General features: G+C 36.0%; 1 protein-coding gene across 1 annotated transcript; it reads left to right on the top strand.

Annotated features, from left to right (window-relative positions):
• Positions 1-124: 124 nt before the first annotated feature.
• On the top strand, positions 125-19763 carry LOC137962932 (RNA pseudouridine synthase 7). Its single transcript, XM_068810070.1, has 13 exons — positions 125-306; positions 385-428; positions 617-694; positions 834-934; positions 2809-2896; positions 3952-4030; positions 4175-4257; positions 7485-7550; positions 15765-15821; positions 17745-17870; positions 18418-18662; positions 19116-19566; positions 19658-19763. The coding sequence occupies exons 1-12, from the start codon at positions 243-245 to the stop codon at positions 19216-19218; spliced, it is 1134 nt and encodes a 377-aa protein (XP_068666171.1). The 5' UTR covers positions 125-242; the 3' UTR covers positions 19219-19566; positions 19658-19763.
• Positions 19764-20560: the final 797 nt, after the last annotated feature.

Raw genomic sequence — 20560 nt, 5'->3', positions numbered from 1 at the left:
TTTTCCCTCGATGCACTAATGCACTATAAAGTGTCGACTGATATAAAGTGTAACGAGTAGGGTATAATTTAATACGTATCGGTGATACGCTCTTCCCTAAACCCTCAAGAATACGATAGTCGTTATGACAGTTAAGTCGCGAACGCGATAGAACGTGAACGAATCGAAGCACGCACCTCATTGCTGCGTAGCGACTGCGACGCCACGGATTCTTCCTTCTTCTGAGGGAGGACAGGTCTCGCATGGAAATCGTGTGGCAGACTCCCGCGAACCCGCCGGAGGCTCAAGATTACGTCTTCCGCAACGGTTAACCTAAACCCTAAGCGTTTCTCTCTTCCTTTTTTTTTTTGGAAAAAGCTCCGAATTTTGGCTGGAACTCTGCAGGAAGGCGCCATGTCAGACCTTACTACTTCGAGTTCATCTCTCATGTAATGCTTTTCTCGTTGCAGATCTCCTCGTTGCAGATCTCTTTCTTAACCTTCTTATAGTTTTTTTTTTTTTTTATATTGATGATTTTCATGAAGCTGGGGCTAAAATTAAAGAGCGGAACAAAAGAGAATGGAGTGTAGGATGGATAGTGCTTGTTAGGTGGCTCAAAGCTGTTTTGAATTTTCAGGTCAAGAATCGATGGGCTGGAAAAACTATCGTTGACCTTTTCGCGGAAGAGTTCAAAGGACGGCCTTATGAGTACTATGTACGCTTAGTTCTCCATTTTAATAATGTTCAAAATAAATTCGATTTTTTTAATGGTTTGAAGGGAAAATTTTAAAGGGGAGCGTCCTGTCCCTGGACTATGTAAAGTTTAATTGTACATCATAATGTTGAATCTACAGGTTAGTGCTGTTAAATCTGGAAGGATCCAAGTGGACGGGCAGATGGTGAATGTTTTCTACAGAGTTCAATCCTCACAAAAAATAAGTCATTTCTTACACAGGTCAATCTCATTACTAAAGTTCATCGTTTATGTATGTACTAGCATTTGCAACTGCATGTGCATTGTGGGACCAAGTCCATTGTTGATTTTTTATTTGTTGACAAAATTAAATACATTCTTAAATACTGATTCACATACCGGCTCAGGCCATTGATGTTTAATATTATGACTACATTAGCATATTTTACAAACTTATCCATATCCCATGTGTCACTGGTTTTAGTATAATGAGGAAAACTTGGGAAGAGGAATAAGTTGGAATCATTTGTCCCCATGTATGACATTTTGAGGAAACAAGTCTAAGTCTTGAGACATTTCTTTGGTCAAGCTTTCTGTGTTTTATTTTGTTTTATTTTTTTATTTTTTCTGGAATTGATGCTCCTTAGATTGATGGAACTAAGTTTTATATAAGTGAAAGCAAAAATATTGATGGAAGTGTTAAAAATAAAGGGAACTAGGCGGAAAATGATGTGAAATGAGAGGTTCGTGGCAATCTTTGCTTGTGATGTTATTTTTCAGGCAATTTTCATATCTGAAGGCTTTGCATTATGTGCAAGTGTCTCTGGACCACCTAGAGGAAGGTCCTTTTTTTGTGGATTATTTTCAAGAGCGTGCACTTGTTTGACAATCCCAAGAATCAGAATCCTGTGCAAGTGGGTAAGTTTCTAAAATTACTGTTTTGGAAACAAACATAACAGACCAAATACTCATTGGGGCAATTCAAACAATAAGACTTGTTATCCAGATAAAAAAAAACTTTAGGTCAATGTCAGGGTTGTTTTACCTTCAACTTTTGGATACAGCGATTCCTGTATTTGGTCCATGGTGGACGCTGATGCTTGTGTGGAGGCAAATATGTAGCTTTTGAAAATGTTTTTCTAGGATACCTTCTGTGGAAGATGACTATCATGCGCTACCCTGCTTCTCAAATTATCAGGAGTATAAAATGAAAGCTCCAGGGGAATAAAATATGTGATATAATACCTGTGAAAGAGGGCTTCGGTATACATAGAGAGTACTTCCTTGATTGTTGCAGTGAGAATTATACTTCTTCTGGTTCTTATGTAAAATAGATCACTTCTGTCTGCAACAATTGTGCTGTAAGGAACTTCATATGATAACATTTTACTAAAAAAACTCCTTTATTCTGGTAGGAACTTTTGGTTCTATGATTTGAAGTTTGAGGTTATTTTTTCGGCTCTAGCAAAACTTCGAATTCGTCTTAAAAAATGAAAAGAAGAACATAATCTGGAGTTGCAAGCTTGTAAATCTTGGCCATGCCCCTTTCATATAGCAAGGGGTCTATGTCTTGAAACTTCATAATGATGACATTTTACTAAAACAACTTCCTCTATTTTTGTAGGAACTCTTGGTTCTATGATTTGAGGCTTTAGATTATTTATTTCAGCTCTAACATAACTTGGAATTCATCTTAAACAATGAAAAAAAATAAACTGGAGTTGCGTGCTTGTAAATCTTGGTTGCACCCCTTTCATATATTAAGGGGTCTACATCTAGCTTAGCATTCTGGTCAATGTGAGTGATTTGTCAATGGGATTTGCTTATTTTCTTGATTGAAAATTGTGACACCAATATGTTTTGGGCATGTTCATCTTCAAAATCATCAGGGACTGTAGTTAGTATATCCTCTGTTCATGTTCAATAGGTATAGAACAATACATTCGACTTCTGATGTACTTTTTGCTAGGATAAAGTTCAACCTTCTGTTGAATTTCAATGACCAAGAAAAGGTTGTAGGACAAACAACTAGGCTAAAACTATTCTTAAACACTCTCATGACAATTTATAACTTCAATTTTCATTAGAGTTTCATCATCTTATCTGTTTTTGCTGATTAGGAATTGATGCTGTAGGCATGAGCCCCCAGTGTTGGCCTGGGATATGCAGATTCTACAAGAGGAAGCTGATGTGCTAACTGTTTGTAAGCCACCATCGGTTCCTGTATGTAGTGATTCTACCCTGTTTTCTTCTTGTGCTCTCATTAATGAAATTTTAGACTAGATTGTTGTTTCTCATTGTCATTACCTTTTTTATGCACTCATGAACATGTCCCTTCAAGAATTTTTTTTTTAAAAGTGTTCCTTTAAGCATTGTAGAGGCCTTGTTTACAGAGTCAGGTATAAGTGGAATTGAGATTTAAAGTGAAGAGAGAATGGAGGTGCAGTTCGTGATATCATGATTTTTTTTCTAACAACCTAACTTGTTGATTTTTTTATTATCAATTGGTTCCTTTTTCATTTACTGAATATATCACGAGCTTGAGCTGATCATGGTGGGAATTTTTGTTTGCATTCTAATTTTGTAGCCTTTAATAAAGTTTAAATAGTTACTGAAAATATTTTTTCCTGATTTTACCATAGGATAGTGTGGAATGGGAAAAAGGCCTCACATTGAAAAATGAAAAGAAAAGTTAGTGGGTTATAAGGTTGAGCTATAAGCCTCCTAAGTAATTAGTCATTTTGGGATGAAACCGGACTCAACCCAAAAATCCAACATGATATCAGAGCAAACTCTGTGTGAGTTAATGCCCAATTTGTGCTCTAAGTTATTTGTGTTTTGTGGGCTCCTATAAGATAGGAATCTTGTATTGTGGGTTCTTATAAAGATAGGAGTCTTGTATTGTGGGCTCCATGAAGGAGTTCGTGTGCTCCATTAGAGGGTTTGTGTCCCATTAAAGAGTTCATGTTCAGTGTAAACCTAGGCATGAGGGGTTGAGTAAGAAAAAAGTCCCAAGTTGAAAAATGAGAAGAAAAGCTAATGGGTTATAAGGTTGAGCAATAGACGTCCTAAGTGTCTAGTAATTTTGGAATGGAACCGGTCTCAACCCAAAAATCCAACAAAATAGCTGTATAATAATGTTTTAGATATGGTCACTGTAAGAATACTCATGATTGTTTAGAGATCTCATTAGATGTTACTATACAAACTGTGGTGGAGAGGCGTTTTCATGGTTTCTTTGTTTTAAAGTGCTTTTTGATATGTTTGTAATTTTATAGGTGCATCCCTGTGGTCAATACCGCAAAAACACTGTTGTTGGCATTCTACAGGCCGAACGTGGCATGGCACCCCTGTTCCGTATCCAATAAAGTTGCATAGAAATTATCAGTTATTTTTAATGTAATTTTGGTGATTTTCTTTGGTATAGGATTATGTTTCCTTGGTATTATCAATTATTTGTTATATAGTTCCACTCTTTTTCACTTAACCTGCAATAAACAGCCGTTCATCGTCTGGATCGCTTGGTTTCAGGGCTTCTTATCTTTGCTAGAAATCCAACCAAAGCAGATCATTTTAGGCAACAGGTACTTTATCTACCTTAGTGGAATGATTTCTGTTGCTTTTTTGTGTTGTTTTTACTCTTAATATGCACTCCATATAATTTCTGGAAATTGATTTATATGCTTGTGGGGGAGGGGACGTCTAGGTAATGGCTAGATATCTAGGTGCATTTGTATGTTCCTTCATGTAAAATGGCTTTTGACGACTTCAAGCAATGACCGTTATGCTGAATAGGATTTACTGTCGTGGTAAGATAACCTACATCTCAGCTCAGTCATCTGAAATTTGGCCAGGTCCGAGTAAGTTAGGGGGCGCTGAGTAAGATTTGTGACAACTCGGTCCAAACTAGTTACATGGTCTGCACTGGCCATGAGATTCATACCTATTTGGACATTTGTCATTCAAATAATCTAACAAAGTGATCTTAAATGAAAGTTTTGTGCTTATGAGCACTATTTAAAAAAAAAAAATTGTGCTTAAACACAATAAACATGAAGTTCTTTATGCACTTCTTGCAATATGCATATGTGTTCTCTAAGCAAATCTTTTTATATTATACATGTTCTCGAAAACATCACCAGAACTATTAGAATGACTTTTTCACTATTACATCTCCAATTAGATTATCTAAGGTTTGATCTAAGAAAATTATAAAAAATTAATTAGATTATCTAAGGTTTTGATCTATTGTTGATTAATATTTCTTTCAGGGGTATTTTAGTAATTGTGCTTGTGGGTAAATGAGTAATTTAGTTACCCTCTCACTTAGGTACCTTAGAAGTGTGTTTAAGTTATATTTCTGTTTTTTTTTAAGTAAAAGGAGTTATAAGAGATGATGTTTTAGTGAGGGTATTTCTGTCATTTTCTTAGTTGTAACTTAAGTCATTTAATAAAGAAGATTAGGGTTGATTTATCTCCTAAGCCTATCTGTTTTTTTCTTAGTGAGAGGCAGAACTTCAAGCAGATTTTCTAGTTCCTCTCTCTCTCTTTAGATTTACCAATTCTACACGTTATCAAAGCAGGATGTTTCCCTAGACTTAGGCCCAATTTGTGCCCTGTTGAATTTGTACTCCGTAGTTGTCAATGTTGCGTGGATGTTAGGAGGAATATCAGTGGGAAGAGTCTCACATAAAAAAAATTGTTAAGGAAAATCTTTGGTTTACAAGGTTGAGTAATAGGTCTCCTAAGTGGCTAGTTGTTTTGGGATGGAACTCGGCTCATTCTTTAAACACATAATTTAGATTGTGAACAAAAGTGGTCTTTTAATTGAATGAAGCTAGTAGATCATTTAGTTACAACTTACAACTTTTGTTGATTTGCAAGGTTAAGCAACACTTGCAATGTTGGCTGTTTGACCAACTTATCAGCCTTTGGGTTGCCATTATATGGTGGCTAATAGCATTAAGGAAAACCATGTGTTTTCACCATCGTTGGGAAAAAACCTAGGTCAGATTTACTACTACTTTTATTTTGAAACAAAATCCTTATTTTCCTTGTTGGAAATGCTAAATCCACACATTGACTTGTGGAGTTTCTTACACCTGACATGGCATCCTATGTGGCAAGCCATGCCACTGTTTCCTTCCTCCCCTTGTTATTTAGGAGAGGGATGGCACAAGGTAAGAGAGTTGCGGCCAGGGTAGCTGGAAACTTCTCTCCCTTCTAGGCGTATGAAATGGGAGGGTCCCCATTACCCTCCTCTTTTCTCCCAGTCTGCACGATGGAACAGGACGCTGGAAGAGGCCCGTCCCTTGCTATTCTGGTATCCACTCGCATGTTGATAGGGTTGTAAACTGGTAAAGACAATTGCTTTACCCTTTCTATTGATTATTCTTCCTGTCTGTTACATATAATGTTCAGTTAAACTTTTACCTTATCGTGATGCCAGTTCACAGCAGATAATCAAGCAAAACAGGTAAATCCATGGTACTGTTAATGGTAACATTCAAACTTACAAAAATGTTAACAGAAAATATGAAAAACCAAAAGTATGTAACTTATAGAATAACCAAGAAAACAAACTTTATTTCCAATCTACTAAACCCTGTCGAAAAACAGAAAAATATGAAAAAATGTAACTTGTGATAACCAAGAAAAGAAAAGCTCTGGTCTCCAAGTTCCATCAACCAATCTTGGGTTGGTGTGGGTTCTAGTGATCTCAACCCTGCTCCATCAATGAAGTTCTCTTTTAAATCTCATCCCTTGCCCTGCTGCAATCGTCTCACCTTGTCGACGGCTCTCTCTGCCCTACATCTTCTCTCCTTGCTTCATCCTTCCTCTTCTTTCTTAATATGTTCCAACTTCCCTCAATCTTGTAAGCTTTGATGGTTTCTTTTTAATGCTGTAAATGGGAGGAAGGAAGACATTGGACTGAAAAAAATGTTGGCAACGAAAGAAAATATATTTATGCTAACCTTATTTTTTATATTAAAAAGTAATTAAATATTGAGCATACAGTGGTTGTTGAAGGAGGCAGTAGTTTACATTTTTTTGAATTTCTATTTCACCCTTTCGTAATAATTCTTTCGTCAGAAAAAAGTAAAATAAAGTTTGGTTTATGATACACCATGAGTTTTCTCTAAAAGGATAAGTGTATAAAAGGCTTATTTAGTGCATTAGCCGTCCTTGGTTTTCATTCAACAGCTTTTATGATATTCTTTATGTGGCAAAGAAAGCACTTAAAAAGATGAAATAATAAAATTTAATTAAAAATTGAAAGCATCTATGAAGAGAGAGAGAGAGAGAGAGAGAGAGAGAGCATTTGTTCTTTACATAGATTTGACATTTTAGCCTTTTCTTTACAGCATTTCAAATATATGTTAAACTATCATTTTGGAAATTAGAGGGTGTAATAGTAATTAGACCTGCAGGCTGTAGGTCTGCAATTTGACTGACCAAATTACAAAATCACTCTTTGTTCTAACCAGGTAATCTCTATTACCTGTTCCATGTAATAAATCAGATATGGGTAAAGGGATAAAATTACCTGGATCCATATACTGGTGAGTATTTTTTATTTCTTATATATTCAATGATGAATTAGTATAGTAGTAGAACAGGTACTCAAGTACATTGCCAGTCCAATGTATCATGTCACAAGGATGCCACGTCTGTTACAAGTTAGTGACATGTAACGTGTGAAAAGTTTCAAAACTGCCATATGTTTTTAGTTATCAAAATTTTTTGATTTTGTATCCTGTGTCTGCTGGATCACTCCTAACTTCTAAGGTTTTAAGAGTTTTTTCCACAGATTGAGGCAGGCAAGGTGCGGAAAGAATATGTTGCTAGGGTTATCGGGGTATTTCCTGTGGATGAGGTATTGGATGATTTCTTTGATGGTTTATCATTATGTACATATGTGTTAAATCAATTTCTTTCATAATGTTTCTAGTTATGCTCTGTGACCTATCCTGTATGTGGCCTAGTGATGCTATCTTTATAATCTGTATATGCAACCGATGTCCTTTTGTAATTAACCTGGGTCTTATAATGGACTCTCTCATAGTCAACTAATTGTTGGATAATTTCATAGTGTCTCTTAAGAATTATGACCATTTATTAAGATGATATGTATCTGAAAGTTTTCTTATCAGAGTTAATGACCTTGTATTGAGTAAATTTATATCTGGTAAAGCTCCCAATGTCTCTGTTGAAGAGCTTTTCTTTTCCATAAATTCAACAGTCTCAAATGTTTCAAGTGCGGTCATAGGTCTTTTTTTATTTTTTTGAAAAAGGCAAATTTTATTCGAGGCAAAGCCAGAGAACATAATTACAAGAGTAAGCTAGGCTAGGGCGGGCCTGATACAATGAGGATTGAGAGGAAACCCTCTGCTTAGCTAAGGAGTGAACCAACTGGTTGGCTGATCTCGATACATGGTTCCAAAAACATGCAAACTGAGATGGTGTGTCTACAATTTCGTGAAAGCTTTGCCAATGCTGCCAAAGAGGATTTGAAATTTTGGAGCACCACCCAGTGACAACGCTGGAGCCACCTTCAATGCATCAAGCAGGCCAATGTTTTCTTTGAAAATAGGTATTGCAACATCTAAGGGCTTGGACTTACAACAGTTCTATATCTAAGGTCTTGGAGTTCAGCAGGTCTATATCTAAGGTTTTGGTCATAGTCCATAGGTCTATATCTATACCTTCTTGTAGGGGTGGCATCGAGCTGAGCCGAGCCGAGCCGAGCCGAGCCCGAACCTGCCTATGTTCGAGCCGAGCTTGATTTAAATATTTCGAGCCGAGTCGAGCCTCGTCTCGAGCCTAAATTTGTTATCGAGCTTGAGCCCAAAAATTTTAACTGAGTTTGAGCCAAGCTTCAAGCCGAACTCGAGCCTTAACATACTTTTAAAAATTTTCAAAAAATATATATCAAATAAATTGTATATAAAATTATACATACATTTTACATAAAATTGGGCATGACCTCTACATAAAATTAGGCATAACCTATATATATAATACATGTATAAGATTGGGCATAACCTCTTCTTAAAATTGAGCATAATCTATGTATATAATACCTGTATAAAATTCAGCATGACCTCTACTTAAAATTGAGCATAATCAATATACATAATACCTACATAAACACTCCATAAAATTATCTATACATTCTATAAACACTCCATGAAATTGTTTATATACTCCATAAAATAGTCTAAACACTCCATACATTGCATAACATTATAAATAAACTCCATACAATAATCAAACACAACAAAATTAAATGAAATATCACCATCAATTTACAATAACCCAAATAAAAACTATAAATCCATTATAAAATTACAAACTATAGTTGTTTCTCTTAATGCTAGAAAGTAATATACGTCCCTGCATGAGCAAAATCTCCACTTATGACAAAAACAAAAAAATAAAATTAGTTATTGTCAGATAAAAAAATACTCTTCCACTACTAGTTACTTAATGTCGTTAAAAATATTAAAATTACCATGATGAGAGAAACATGAAAAATCATGTAGCTGGTAGCATTATCTCTACACTCTTCTTCTCAGGCTGTAATCATAAAACAAAATTTTAATAAATAAAACTAAAACATATACTAAAAAATATCATAATAAAGAATTAATCAAAGAAATTCACCTTTTGATTTTTCTTTACACTGTGAAGAACCCGAACCCAATCACTGCCACAAATCAAAGCTTGAATTGTATTTGGTACCAAGGAAGAACGATATGAGTCTATTACTCTACCACCAGCACTAAATGTAGACTCTGAAGCTACTGCGCATATGGGAATTACAAGGATGTCTGCTACCATCTTAGATAATACCCGAAATTTCATATGATTCACTTTCCACCATTCTAAAACATCAAATCATATTGTGAAGTTTCCTCACAACTATATACACCTTCTTCAAGATAAATTTCCAATTCTGACCTGGGTGAATTAACTACATCCTTTTGTTTCATATAACTCATTAACTTTGACCAACCTGAACTTGATGAAGGTCTACGACTTGTGGAAACACCCATAGAGCTAGTACTTGAAACAATCTCTTCATTTCTAATATCCACATTATATAAGGATACATATTCATCGTAGATCTCATATAAGGCGTGTCGAACTAAATTTATATTCATTGTAGCTTCCTCCTTAGAATATATCACTGGAAAACACATTTCGATCAACTTTAATTTGACCCTTGGATCCAACAACCATCAATAAATTGCATTCACCCCAGTACTTCTCAAATTTCTCTTTCATTCTACTAACCATTGTCCTAATGAAAACATTTTCATTTGTAGAATGAAAATCCAGAACTTCTTTTACCCTATATACCTCACTAAGGTACAAATTAGAAGTAGGGTAGTCACTCCCAGAAATTATATTAGTAACTGCATTAAAAATTTCTAGAATCTCACACACCATGTCAATGTTTTCTCATTCATCAAAACTTGGCAAACAATCATAAGTTGGTTCTCTAACTTTAAATTTAGAGAATGCATCTTTGAATTTTAATGCAGAAGACAACATGTCATAAGTGGTGTTCCAACGAGTTGGACAATCAATAACCAACCTCTTTTCATCGAGTTCTAATTGTTGTGCAATTTCAGAAAAAAGTGCGAAGTCTAGCCTTAGACAAATTTATGAATTTGACACTTTCACGCACATTATCAATGATATCCTTAATCTGAACAATACCATCTTGGACTAATAAGTTCAAAATATGAGCACAACAACGCACATGAAACAACTTTCCACCACACACCAAATTTTTTTTCCTTGAAAAATCTTGTTTCAAAACTCTGATATAAACATCATTATATGCAGCATTATCAACTGAAATATTAAAAACTTTATTTTCGATCTCCCACTCTTTCAAACACTTGTAAATAGCATCTGCTATATCAACGCCACGACGAGGAGAAGGAACATGCACAAAACTCAAGACTCGTTTTTGTAGCTTCCAATTACTGTCAATAAAATGCCCAGTAATAACCATGTATTCAATTTTTTGATTTTGGGACTTCCAAAGATCCGTGGTAAGACTAATCTTGTTAATCTCTTTTAACAAAATTTTCAATTTCTTTTTCTCTGCCTCATACACCTCCATACACTCCTTCTTAATGGTCTTACGGGATATTTTCTCATAATTCATATTTGCCATCTTCATTACAAAATTAAATCCCTCCTCTTCTACTATCATGAATGGATGCTCATGCATATGAATCCAATGAGCAATGAGTACTCTTATTTTAGCTTGATCATATTTTCCTCCAAAATCCATAAAAGGAAGTCCAGATGAACTCTGATCAACATTAGACCCCGCTCCCACTGGTTGAAAGTTTAAGGTTTTTTGTTTTCTCATTGCCACTTTTCTACTAGTACAACGTTTCAAATATCGACTCATATGTGTGGTTACTCCACTACTAATAACACTCAAATTGATTTTACAATGAACACACTGAGCCTTTTTTGTACCATTAAGTGATACTTATTTGAATTCCAACCACACATCTAGGCCCACTTCTATGACAGAGGGTAGTGACTCTGGTGGAGTTGAGTCACTATTTATGGCCACGCTAGAACTAGTGTTAATTATTGATGTCAATTGAGGAGGTGTTGACATTCTTACTTGATCTGTGTCAGGACCTTGAAGAGACCTATGAACATTTGACAAGGTTTAGGCATCATATATCATCCAATGAGTGAATTTAAGACATCAAAGGTTCACACACAAGATCTCAATTTCCAAAAAATAGAAAAAGAACTATCAAATCACTTTTGCTAATACATCAAGCCATATAACATTTTAGAACAGCAACAGATGTAAGTTCAATGAGAATTAAGAAAGAACGACAAAAACTAACATTTTTTATTCTTTTTTATAATAAAGAGAAGTTGGATGCAATTAATAAAGCTCCTGATTCCATTAACTATAATAGAGTATTATTGAACAAAATATGTTATCAACACTAACATTTTTTGTTTTTTTTACAATAAAGAGAAGTTGGATGGAATTAAGAAAGCTCCTGATTCCATTAACTATAATAGAGTATTATTGAACAGAATATGTTATCAACACTAACATTTTTTATTTACTTTGACAATAAAGAGAAGTTGGATGCAATTAAGAAAGCTCTTGATTCCATTAACTATAATAGAGTATTATTGAACAGAAAATGTTATCAACACTCAAAATCATGAAATAAAATTCCATTGCTAAAATATATCAAGTAACAATTTGAATACCATTGCTGTTTATTGCTGTAATGTATGATAAATGTACAAAATTTTATCAGAGGTCAGACACCTAAAAATAAGAAGGCAAAAAAGAAACAAGATCCCAAAACATAAAAATATTTGAAAGTCTAGAATAATAACTTCATTTATGAAGAACAGTGGAATTTGAGCAAAAAAATCATTGATAACCAACTATTTTCCAAACATTATAGCACTTGAGCTTAGTAAGTCATTCTGAGATATACAAAAACATAACAAATGATGAAGTGGGGGATTTTTCTCCCCCACCCTTCCTTTACTTCTTGAATGTCATAACTCAGTATGAAGTTTCCTGGCTCTCAACTAGCTAGAATGCAATTGATGGCACACTCAAGCAAAAAATAAAATAAAAAATGAAAAAAAAATTAGGAGAATAAAATAGGTCAACCTCTAGTAAGAACAAGTGTCACTGAAGCACCATTGAACTATTTGAGATGCAAACAATTGCAAGAAAAAGAGAGTATACCAAAAACTCATCTAGTGGAGGAACCTATATTACAATACCAACTGCTAGAATTTGAATGCCCCATACAAATATTTTCCCAATTAAATTTATCAATGTTCTTTTTTAAGTGTCTTTCAACTGATTGTTTGCTTGTCCAGTTTACCAATTCACCAAGCTAATTCCTTCATCAAGTTTCATAATATTTACTTCCAAACTAAAAGTCACCTAAACATTGACAACCATTTTCACCTTGACTTGTAACCTTGTTTACACTCACTACAACAGGCATATATGTATGCCTTCGCAAACACTACCTCTTGTTTTACAGTCATCCCCACAGGAAACTACTGCCTCAGATAAAGTCCACAGTGACTTTTGTGACCTTTTGCATTAGAAATGGACCCCCTTTGTATTATTCTTTCCATCAATCGGTATCCTCTATTAAGAGTTCTAAGGAACTATCTTTGAGTGGATATAACCATTAAGCACTTCTGAGTCGGTCAGAGGGAACGAAGAAAGATGATGGGATGACATAATAATGAAATCAACAGAATCTGGAAAATATGTGTTTAAAAAGTAGAATTTTAGAAAGAAGGTAGTAACTTACTTGAGTTGGCAAGAAGCTCAGAAGAGAACCCCGTTGGAGTGTTTGCTGGTAGAGCTTTTGGCAATAAATGTTGTTCTGCTAACCCACGCGAACAATATCTTCTGCAAAACAGCAAAAATAATGTAGCTCGAACAGCTTTACTGGATGTCTTTGCTGCTTCTCTTCAAGAAGAAGAAGCTGTACACCTTAGCTGAGAAGGGGTGAAAGGAAGAGAGGCCTATACCCCGTTATTAAACAAAAATGATACTTAAAGTTTACTTGTCAATATTTTCAAATCCCAAATATATAACCAAGCTTTAATAGAGGGGTATAGCTGTTTTTATTTGTTGATATAAAATTTTTAAATAAGCCATAATTTGCCCCTCACCCACCAAAATCACTTAAAATTAACTTTAACATTAACATTAGGATTGGAATTGTAAAGGAGATTTCCTTGAAACAATGGAGGTGGTGCAGATGAGACTTGAAATAAGACATGAGAACAAAGAGAATAATTATGACCATCTTTGTTGGAAAATCCATCCCCCAAAGCTCTTTTTTCTTTAAGTTATAGAGGAAAAGGAAACATCCTTATACAATCTGTATAAAATGATCTTCCCAGTACGTTTTGACAGTGCATTTCCTTCTACCCTTAAATCAAGATTTCACCGTTTAAAAAAATCAAACAGTATCAACACTCAAAACCATGAAATAAAATTCATACCGGCAGTTTTCTTCCAAGGATTTCTTCCCGAGTATACTTTGTAAGCTCAAGAAAACTGTCGGCTGCAAATATCTGCAAAAAAAAAAAAAAAAAAAAAAAAGATCGTTATCTTTGCTTAGGCATAACTGCATTCTAATACAGAACATTTGACTTACAGAAACAGATTGTTCGCCGTTTGGATATCCAAAAAGACTTTCCAAGAATGAAGGAGCACTGCTGAAACGAAGCGAGAGTTAGAGATTTTGTAGGGTTAGGTCGGCGACAAAAAAAAAACAGAAGATTAAATAAAAATCTTACCTCCTTCCGTCGGACCGTCAATTTTGTCTCGTCGACGAGGAAAAACTTTGGATGAAGACATCGAAGAGGAAAAAGAGAAAGAAATCGCAGAGGAAGAAGAGACAGAAATCGTAGAGGAAGAAATTGAGGAATCGAAGAGGGAGAGGGAGAACGAGGGATTTGAAGACCAAATCCCTCATTTCCCCTGAATACCTACCGACGGACAGCGATTTCCGCAATAAATCATGCTGAAACGGCATGGAAATGGCAGGGTGAAGTATGGGTTTCACAGGCGGCAAGACGGAACGAGGAGACGGTTTCCCCAAAAATTTCCAAATCCCCCGATCCCCGAATTGCTCGTTAAATTAACGAGTCGGCTCGCGAGCCGACGAGCCGAACCTGGCTCTGCTCGAGCTTGACTCGTTAATCTAAACGAGCCCATTTCTGAGAGCTCGGCTCGAACTCGAAATATAACGAATCGAACCGAGCCGAAACTGAACCGAACTCCAGCGGCTCGAGAGCCGGCTCAGTTCGAAGCCACCCTTACCTTCTTGGACTTTGTGCATGAAGCAACTGCTTACTACTTTTAGGTTCTCTCTTTTATGTCACGTTATTGGATTTGGTTGAGATTTGTATTTCTATAATTTTGATTCCTGGCTTGATTTATAGTCCTCTATTAGTCACCTGAAAATTGGTGTTGATGATCAAAACAATCGGAAAGAGATTATGTCTTGAAGTAGAAATGAAACAAGTGGAAATCATAAATCCTATAATGTTCTTGATCATTAGTGTAACTAATCCAATTGTTTTCCTTAGACTTCTTTCAAGGATGAAACATAGAAAGAAAATTAACAAAAAAATTCTTGCCGTGAGCGGTCTTGAGTTTTAAGTCGTCTTTATTGTTTTTTTGTTAAAAACTCAAGTGCTTCCATTAAAATCTATAGTAGCTTCTGCCTAGTGATCATTACTCTTGATCTTCACATTAAAAGAGACTGCTTCAAATTAGCAATTGCAATTATTAGGCAAGATGGAGAGAGAGAGAGAGAGAGAGAGAGAGAGAGAGAGAGAGAGAGAGAGAAGGGTCATACTCATGTTTGAGTTTGATTTTCAAGACTTTACATCCAATATTTTTGTGTTCTGATCTCACACTCTAGTATTTTCTGGATGACATCAAGGTTAAAAGCAAAGTAGAAAGTCATAAACTACTAGGTAGCTTTTTACCTTACCAAGGACCAATTACAGGAGCTTTACTGGCCATTCAGAGATAGCAGAACTTTCTACATGAAGCTGTTTTATAGAAGCACTGGTGGCCTTTTTTCTTCCTTTTTACTTGGAAAATAAGGGAATGTTGCCCCACAGAGTATTCGTATCAGAAGAAGCTGGATGAACAGAAAGTTAGCAGGCACTGCTGCCATGTTCTTCGTGTTCAACAAATAAATGTCTGTGTTAAGGGTTCCAACTAAAAGTAAATAGATCCTAACTCATAGGATGGACTGAAGGACACAGAGATTAGAGCACAGCTTGGCACTATTGGTATGAACTTCTTCTTCCCATTTTTTCTCGGTTACCTGGTCAGACCTTCTTGGTTAGGATTGAGACTGTATGTTGTTCCTTAGAAGGCACGAAGATTAAGAAATCCTTCAGAAGCCACAGCCCAAAGATTAGTTTACTGATCCTTGCTGCATTCCCTTTTTGTTGTTCTTTACTTCAGTCAATTGGTTTTTCAGAAAGTAACTATTCTTTTTTTCAGCAAATTGTCAATGCAAATGTTGATTATGATGCCCGGGAAGGAAGGAGTTCAGTTGAGGTAAGTTTTTTCATTCTTTTTACATATTTTTCAATTTATCTTGCTTGATTTATATGGACATAGCTGCCATTGGTATTCGTTTATTTGGTTTGTATTTATTTGTTTGTTTGTTTACTTTTTTATAAGAAAAAATATGAATGATTTGTAAAACCCTCCCCAGAAAAAGAATACATAAAAACCCTGATACAGCTCTCAGAAGAAAGATGTTCCTCTCTAAAATCTGTTTATGGGAACACCTTTTGCTAGCCTATCAGCAATATCACTGATCTAGGACTGGAAATTTATAAAATAAGCCATTTCAGCTCCATGCGGCTATATATATATATTGATTGGAGCTGACTGATTATAGCTGCCATTTTGATTCAAACTAATGAAAATCAGAAAAGAGGCTTTCTAAGGGACTTCAGTCTCAGTTGCCTGGGACTCCTAAGATGTCATTTCCTGGATTCCTATGTAGTCAGGCAATCTTGGTCATTCTCTCTCCAACTTAACTTTTAGTGTTTGAATGTTCATTGTGAGGAACAGAGATAAGGATAAGCCAGCACATTCCATTTGGGGGCTAATACAAATGAGAATCCGAATTAATTGAGTTTTCATAGCGTTGATATTAGTGTGTCAATGCCCACCTCTCACAAGTTTTCATACGTAATGTATTCTCTGGCCCCCAAGTATGAGGAGCGCCAATATCGATAGTGAGTAAATTAGTTAGCGGTTTCGGCTTAGACGCTGATGAGATCAAATTGTAACCTCAATGGTTATTTGTGAAGAAACTGTAAAATGAATAGGGAAGACGGGGGAGGGGGCTGGCCCCCTGGCGACGGGGCCCGATGGTAGGCCCTTGTCACGATTGCATCACCCAAGTTAGAACTGGGGAAGCTTCATGAAGGTCAACTGGATTGCATACAGCAGCCATTGTGTGAAGCAGCCATAGCATGCAGCTGCCATTAAGTACTGTAAAAATAGAGAAGTTCTTCAGTAGCATGAGCCATCCAGAATCAGACCTCTTCCTTGTTACTCTGTTTTGTTTTAGTTTCTTCTCTTGTATTTCTGTTCAGTCCAGAAGCCATTGAAGCTCTTCTAAGAGCGTGTGGTTGGACGAAACCTTCTTGTATTTGTGATAGATCAGTGTTGGCTTTATTCTTGATTGTTGTGTAGACGTTCCTGGGTTGAGCTTACTCTGTTTTACAGTTGATTCTAGCAGTAAGCCCTTAAGGATGAACTCATGGATTACCCCTGTTGGAGGCTCCTTTGAAGATCAACTTCAATTGGATCTGCACGGGCAATAATAGACCAGAAGGGCATATTAGGACAATCTGAAATTACAAGCCTAGGATTTCTTTTCCTCGCCCCCTTCTTGAAGATAGACTCTATGAGGACTGATATTAGAGCCCCTACGCAAGCACTGGGATTCTTTAAAATGCTTTTAAAGGTCACTTTCAAGATGAAGGAGACCCAAAGGTGGTTATGCACTGGTGCTAAACAATGTGATTGATCTTATTGCTAAGCAAGGGGCAGCCCTCCAATCCCTCACTGTAAGGGGCTCCCCATCCTAAGTTTTTGTTCCTTGTTCTGGAATAAAACTTCACCTGTATCAGAAAAGAAACCGGTGCCTGAACAATGTGGAACCACCATTTTTGGGAAGCACAGGATATGTCTAGTTTCCTCTCTATTTCATGCTGGTATTCCTTACCCATTCAGCTGTCTCTTTAGCAAGTGTTGAAGCTGACTGCCAATTTTCATCGAAGAAGACTCTTTCTTTCTGGTTGTTTAAAGTGCCTTCTATTTGAGGCTCTCGGTGATGGTCTTGTTTAAATCTTCCACTATTTAAAATTATAGAAACAAAATAATAAACACAATCAGTATTTCAGGCTTGCAGCTAATCCTTTACAGGGGGATTTGAAACAAGGTTTCTTTTTTATGCAGGTTGGCCATCCTCAAAGCAATAAACCTCTGAGAGGCAAAACTGCTTGTACAAAGTTCACTCGGATAAGCACCAATGGAACACATAGTACAGTCTCGTGTGAACCACTCACTGGCCGTACTCATCAGGTATTTTGGGATTCTATAGCTGATTATTGTGGATGTCTTTCTGCATCAGAGTGCATCAATAGGTCCCCTTCTGTTAATATACCTGGTTACCTAGTATATGTTATTGTGTGATCATGCATCTACATCAACAATTAAAGGATCACACCCACCTAAGAGTTCCACTCTTTTTTCCTCCTTTTGGTGGGCTCTTGCACTTTTGGCCACTTGAAGAGTTCTGTTTTTTTCTTTCTAGCAAAGTTGAGGTCATTTTCTATCAAGCAAATGTCTTACTGGGTTGAGTATCCGCAGCTTTTGAGGGATCTAGCCCAGCTTTTCCTGTTTCAGCATTTAACTTATCTTAATTTACTACATGAACTTCACTATGTCAATTACCTTAGATGAAAAATATCACTAAGAAGTAATGGTAATTGATACAAACCCAAAAAAAAAAAAAAGAGTAATGCTTTTGAATTTTATTTTCTATTATATAGTTTATTCATATATTTGACACGTATACTTTCCACTCATACAAACAGAATCTTACTTTGCTTTATTCAAAACCATGTAGATTCGTGTCCATCTGCTGCATGCAGGTTATCCTATAGCCAATGATGCACTTTACCTCTCCCAAGTTGTTTGTGAACGTTCTGCCAGTGGAACAGGGGCTGATGGAGCCGCCCTCTTGACTAGGGAGCAGCTTTCTGTAGAATATGGCTTTCCATGTGGAAACCATTCTTCTGAAGAAGTGAGTTCATGTGAAGATTTCAGCGTGGATCCTATGTGTACAAATTGTCCAAATCTGGCTCCTAAAGGGTAAGATTGTACTGACTTCTTTATCATATCAAATCACATCTTTCTGCTCCATTCTCCAAATTGGGACCCTGAAAGGTAAGATTCTATTGGGTTCTATATATTACTAAATCACAAAGCATGATTACATGTTTGGACTGTTCAATGAGAATAATTATCTCTCTAAGATCTAAGATTTCTAATTTCACTTGACAACTGAGTGACAATTATTGTTCCCTATATTTATTCAGCTATCATGGTGAACATGGACTCATTTACTTCATTGTTTTGTGGGTTTTTCCAATTTCTTTCTGTTTTTACTTTCTTCATTAATTGCCTATGGACCTCCCCTTATATTTTGTGCTTTTTTTTTGTTTAATGCATTTCTCACCATTCAGAAAAATATAAGTTTATTCGCTATTCTGTGTTTCTTCACTGTTATGGACTCGATGTTCTTTGCTATTTCTATGGCTGCAGATATGATGCATCGGAGGAACCTTTATGGCTGCACTGCGTACGATACACTGGACCTGGTTGGCAGTATGAGTGCCCATACCCAGATTGGGCTTTCCTAAGTTAATTATCCACTATTGATTTACCTCTGAGAACGGTGTTACCTGTTGCCTCCTGCGACTTATTAAACATAATCCAATTATTTATAGATTTTCATAAACTCACCTTTTTTTTTTTTTTTTTTTGTCAAGTTTGTCTCAGAAAACAAATGATTTATGGTTGCTAGAAAGCCCCATTTGGATCGAATTACCAGTAATACGTTAACAGTGATTTTTACAAGTAAAGCTCTGAGTTAGCATTTTAGCTTTACTTCGATGCTAGGATTTAAGGACATGAAGTGCTACTGGGATGCCACCAAAGAGTCAAATACGTGCAATTTGGAGGGGTATCCATTTCTATGATCGTTCAGTGCAGAGTAAAGATTCTTCTCTTTTATGTTATTTTCTAGATTTGGTTAATTCAATGAAATAGTTTATTGTTTTAATTGAAATCCTGATAAATTGCAGACACTGAAGATCTTTGGCTGCTTGCTATCCCTCTTTTTCCTTTTCTGCTCCAAAGCTTCCCCTCTTCCTTCATGAGCATGGTTTGTTTTCTCGCTGATTAATTATCATTAAGGGTAAACTAAAGAAATTCAGTGGGTCATCTATTTAGTTTTGATTATAAATTGCATCAGTCAACAGGAAAATTAAAGTAAATTTAAGCTCCTACAATGTTCTTGAATGAAACAAGTAACATAGAATAAACTACACCTGGACTTTTAAGGATTCTTGTCTTTAACTTTGCTCTGAAAGCCATCAATAAGTCCAAATAGGCAATATGCTTGGATGAAAAGAATCTAATAAATTAATCAAATCTTTCCAAAAGTGGTTTAGATCAAGAAGATTCTCAACCCAAAACATGGCCCAAACGCCACACTTTTGAATCTTTTGTTTCCTAATCATTTATGTAACAACGGAAAGAAAGCTGCTTATGTTTTTGAACTGCTAAGAACATCATACGTTGGATTTTGCCTTTACACACCTGAATTCTCAGCCATTCCTCTGCTTTTCCTTTTCTTTCCTTTTCTCTTTCTTTACCTTCTCACCTTTATACAACACATTTGATTCCTTGATACCTTCCTTAATGCCACAAATGTACGAATATCTTCTTAAGGATAAGTTTTAATAAGATCAGATAATAGCCCGAATGCCGTAAAGTGACTAGGATCAAGGAAAAAGAAAACCTTAGCCCTTTTTGATGATTTGCTTGGGTCCATGACCGGTAAGGATTGAGTTGGGCCGGGTCAAGGTCAGTGTAGGGCCAATCCAGATGAGGTTCTCGTTTAAAGCCCCTGGTAACTTTATGGATATATCGGATATTGACAGGTCAGGAAAATCTGCTTATTATTTTTGTCAAATAAGGTTTAG

This window comes from Aristolochia californica, unplaced genomic scaffold, assembly GCF_029961685.1.
Source record: "Aristolochia californica isolate CCGP_79_NKW_82.1479 unplaced genomic scaffold, dmAriCali1.0.hap1 SCAF_4, whole genome shotgun sequence".
In the NCBI taxonomy this organism is placed as follows: domain Eukaryota; kingdom Viridiplantae; phylum Streptophyta; class Magnoliopsida; order Piperales; family Aristolochiaceae; genus Aristolochia; species Aristolochia californica.
Note: the sequence above shows the minus strand (reverse complement) of the source record. Positions and strands in the feature narration are given on the sequence as shown.

Excerpts from the sequence above, each read along its gene's own strand:
- LOC137962932 (XM_068810070.1), top strand. The coding sequence starts at position 243 with ATGGAAATCGTGTGGCAGACTCCCGCGAACCCGCCGGAGGCTCAAGAT. Across the intron at positions 4,031-4,174 it reads TGGCATGGCACCCCTGTTCC|CCGTTCATCGTCTGGATCGC; the intron begins GTATCCAATAAA and ends TGCAATAAACAG. Across the intron at positions 7,551-15,764 it reads GGGTATTTCCTGTGGATGAG|CAAATTGTCAATGCAAATGT; the intron begins GTATTGGATGAT and ends TCTTTTTTTCAG.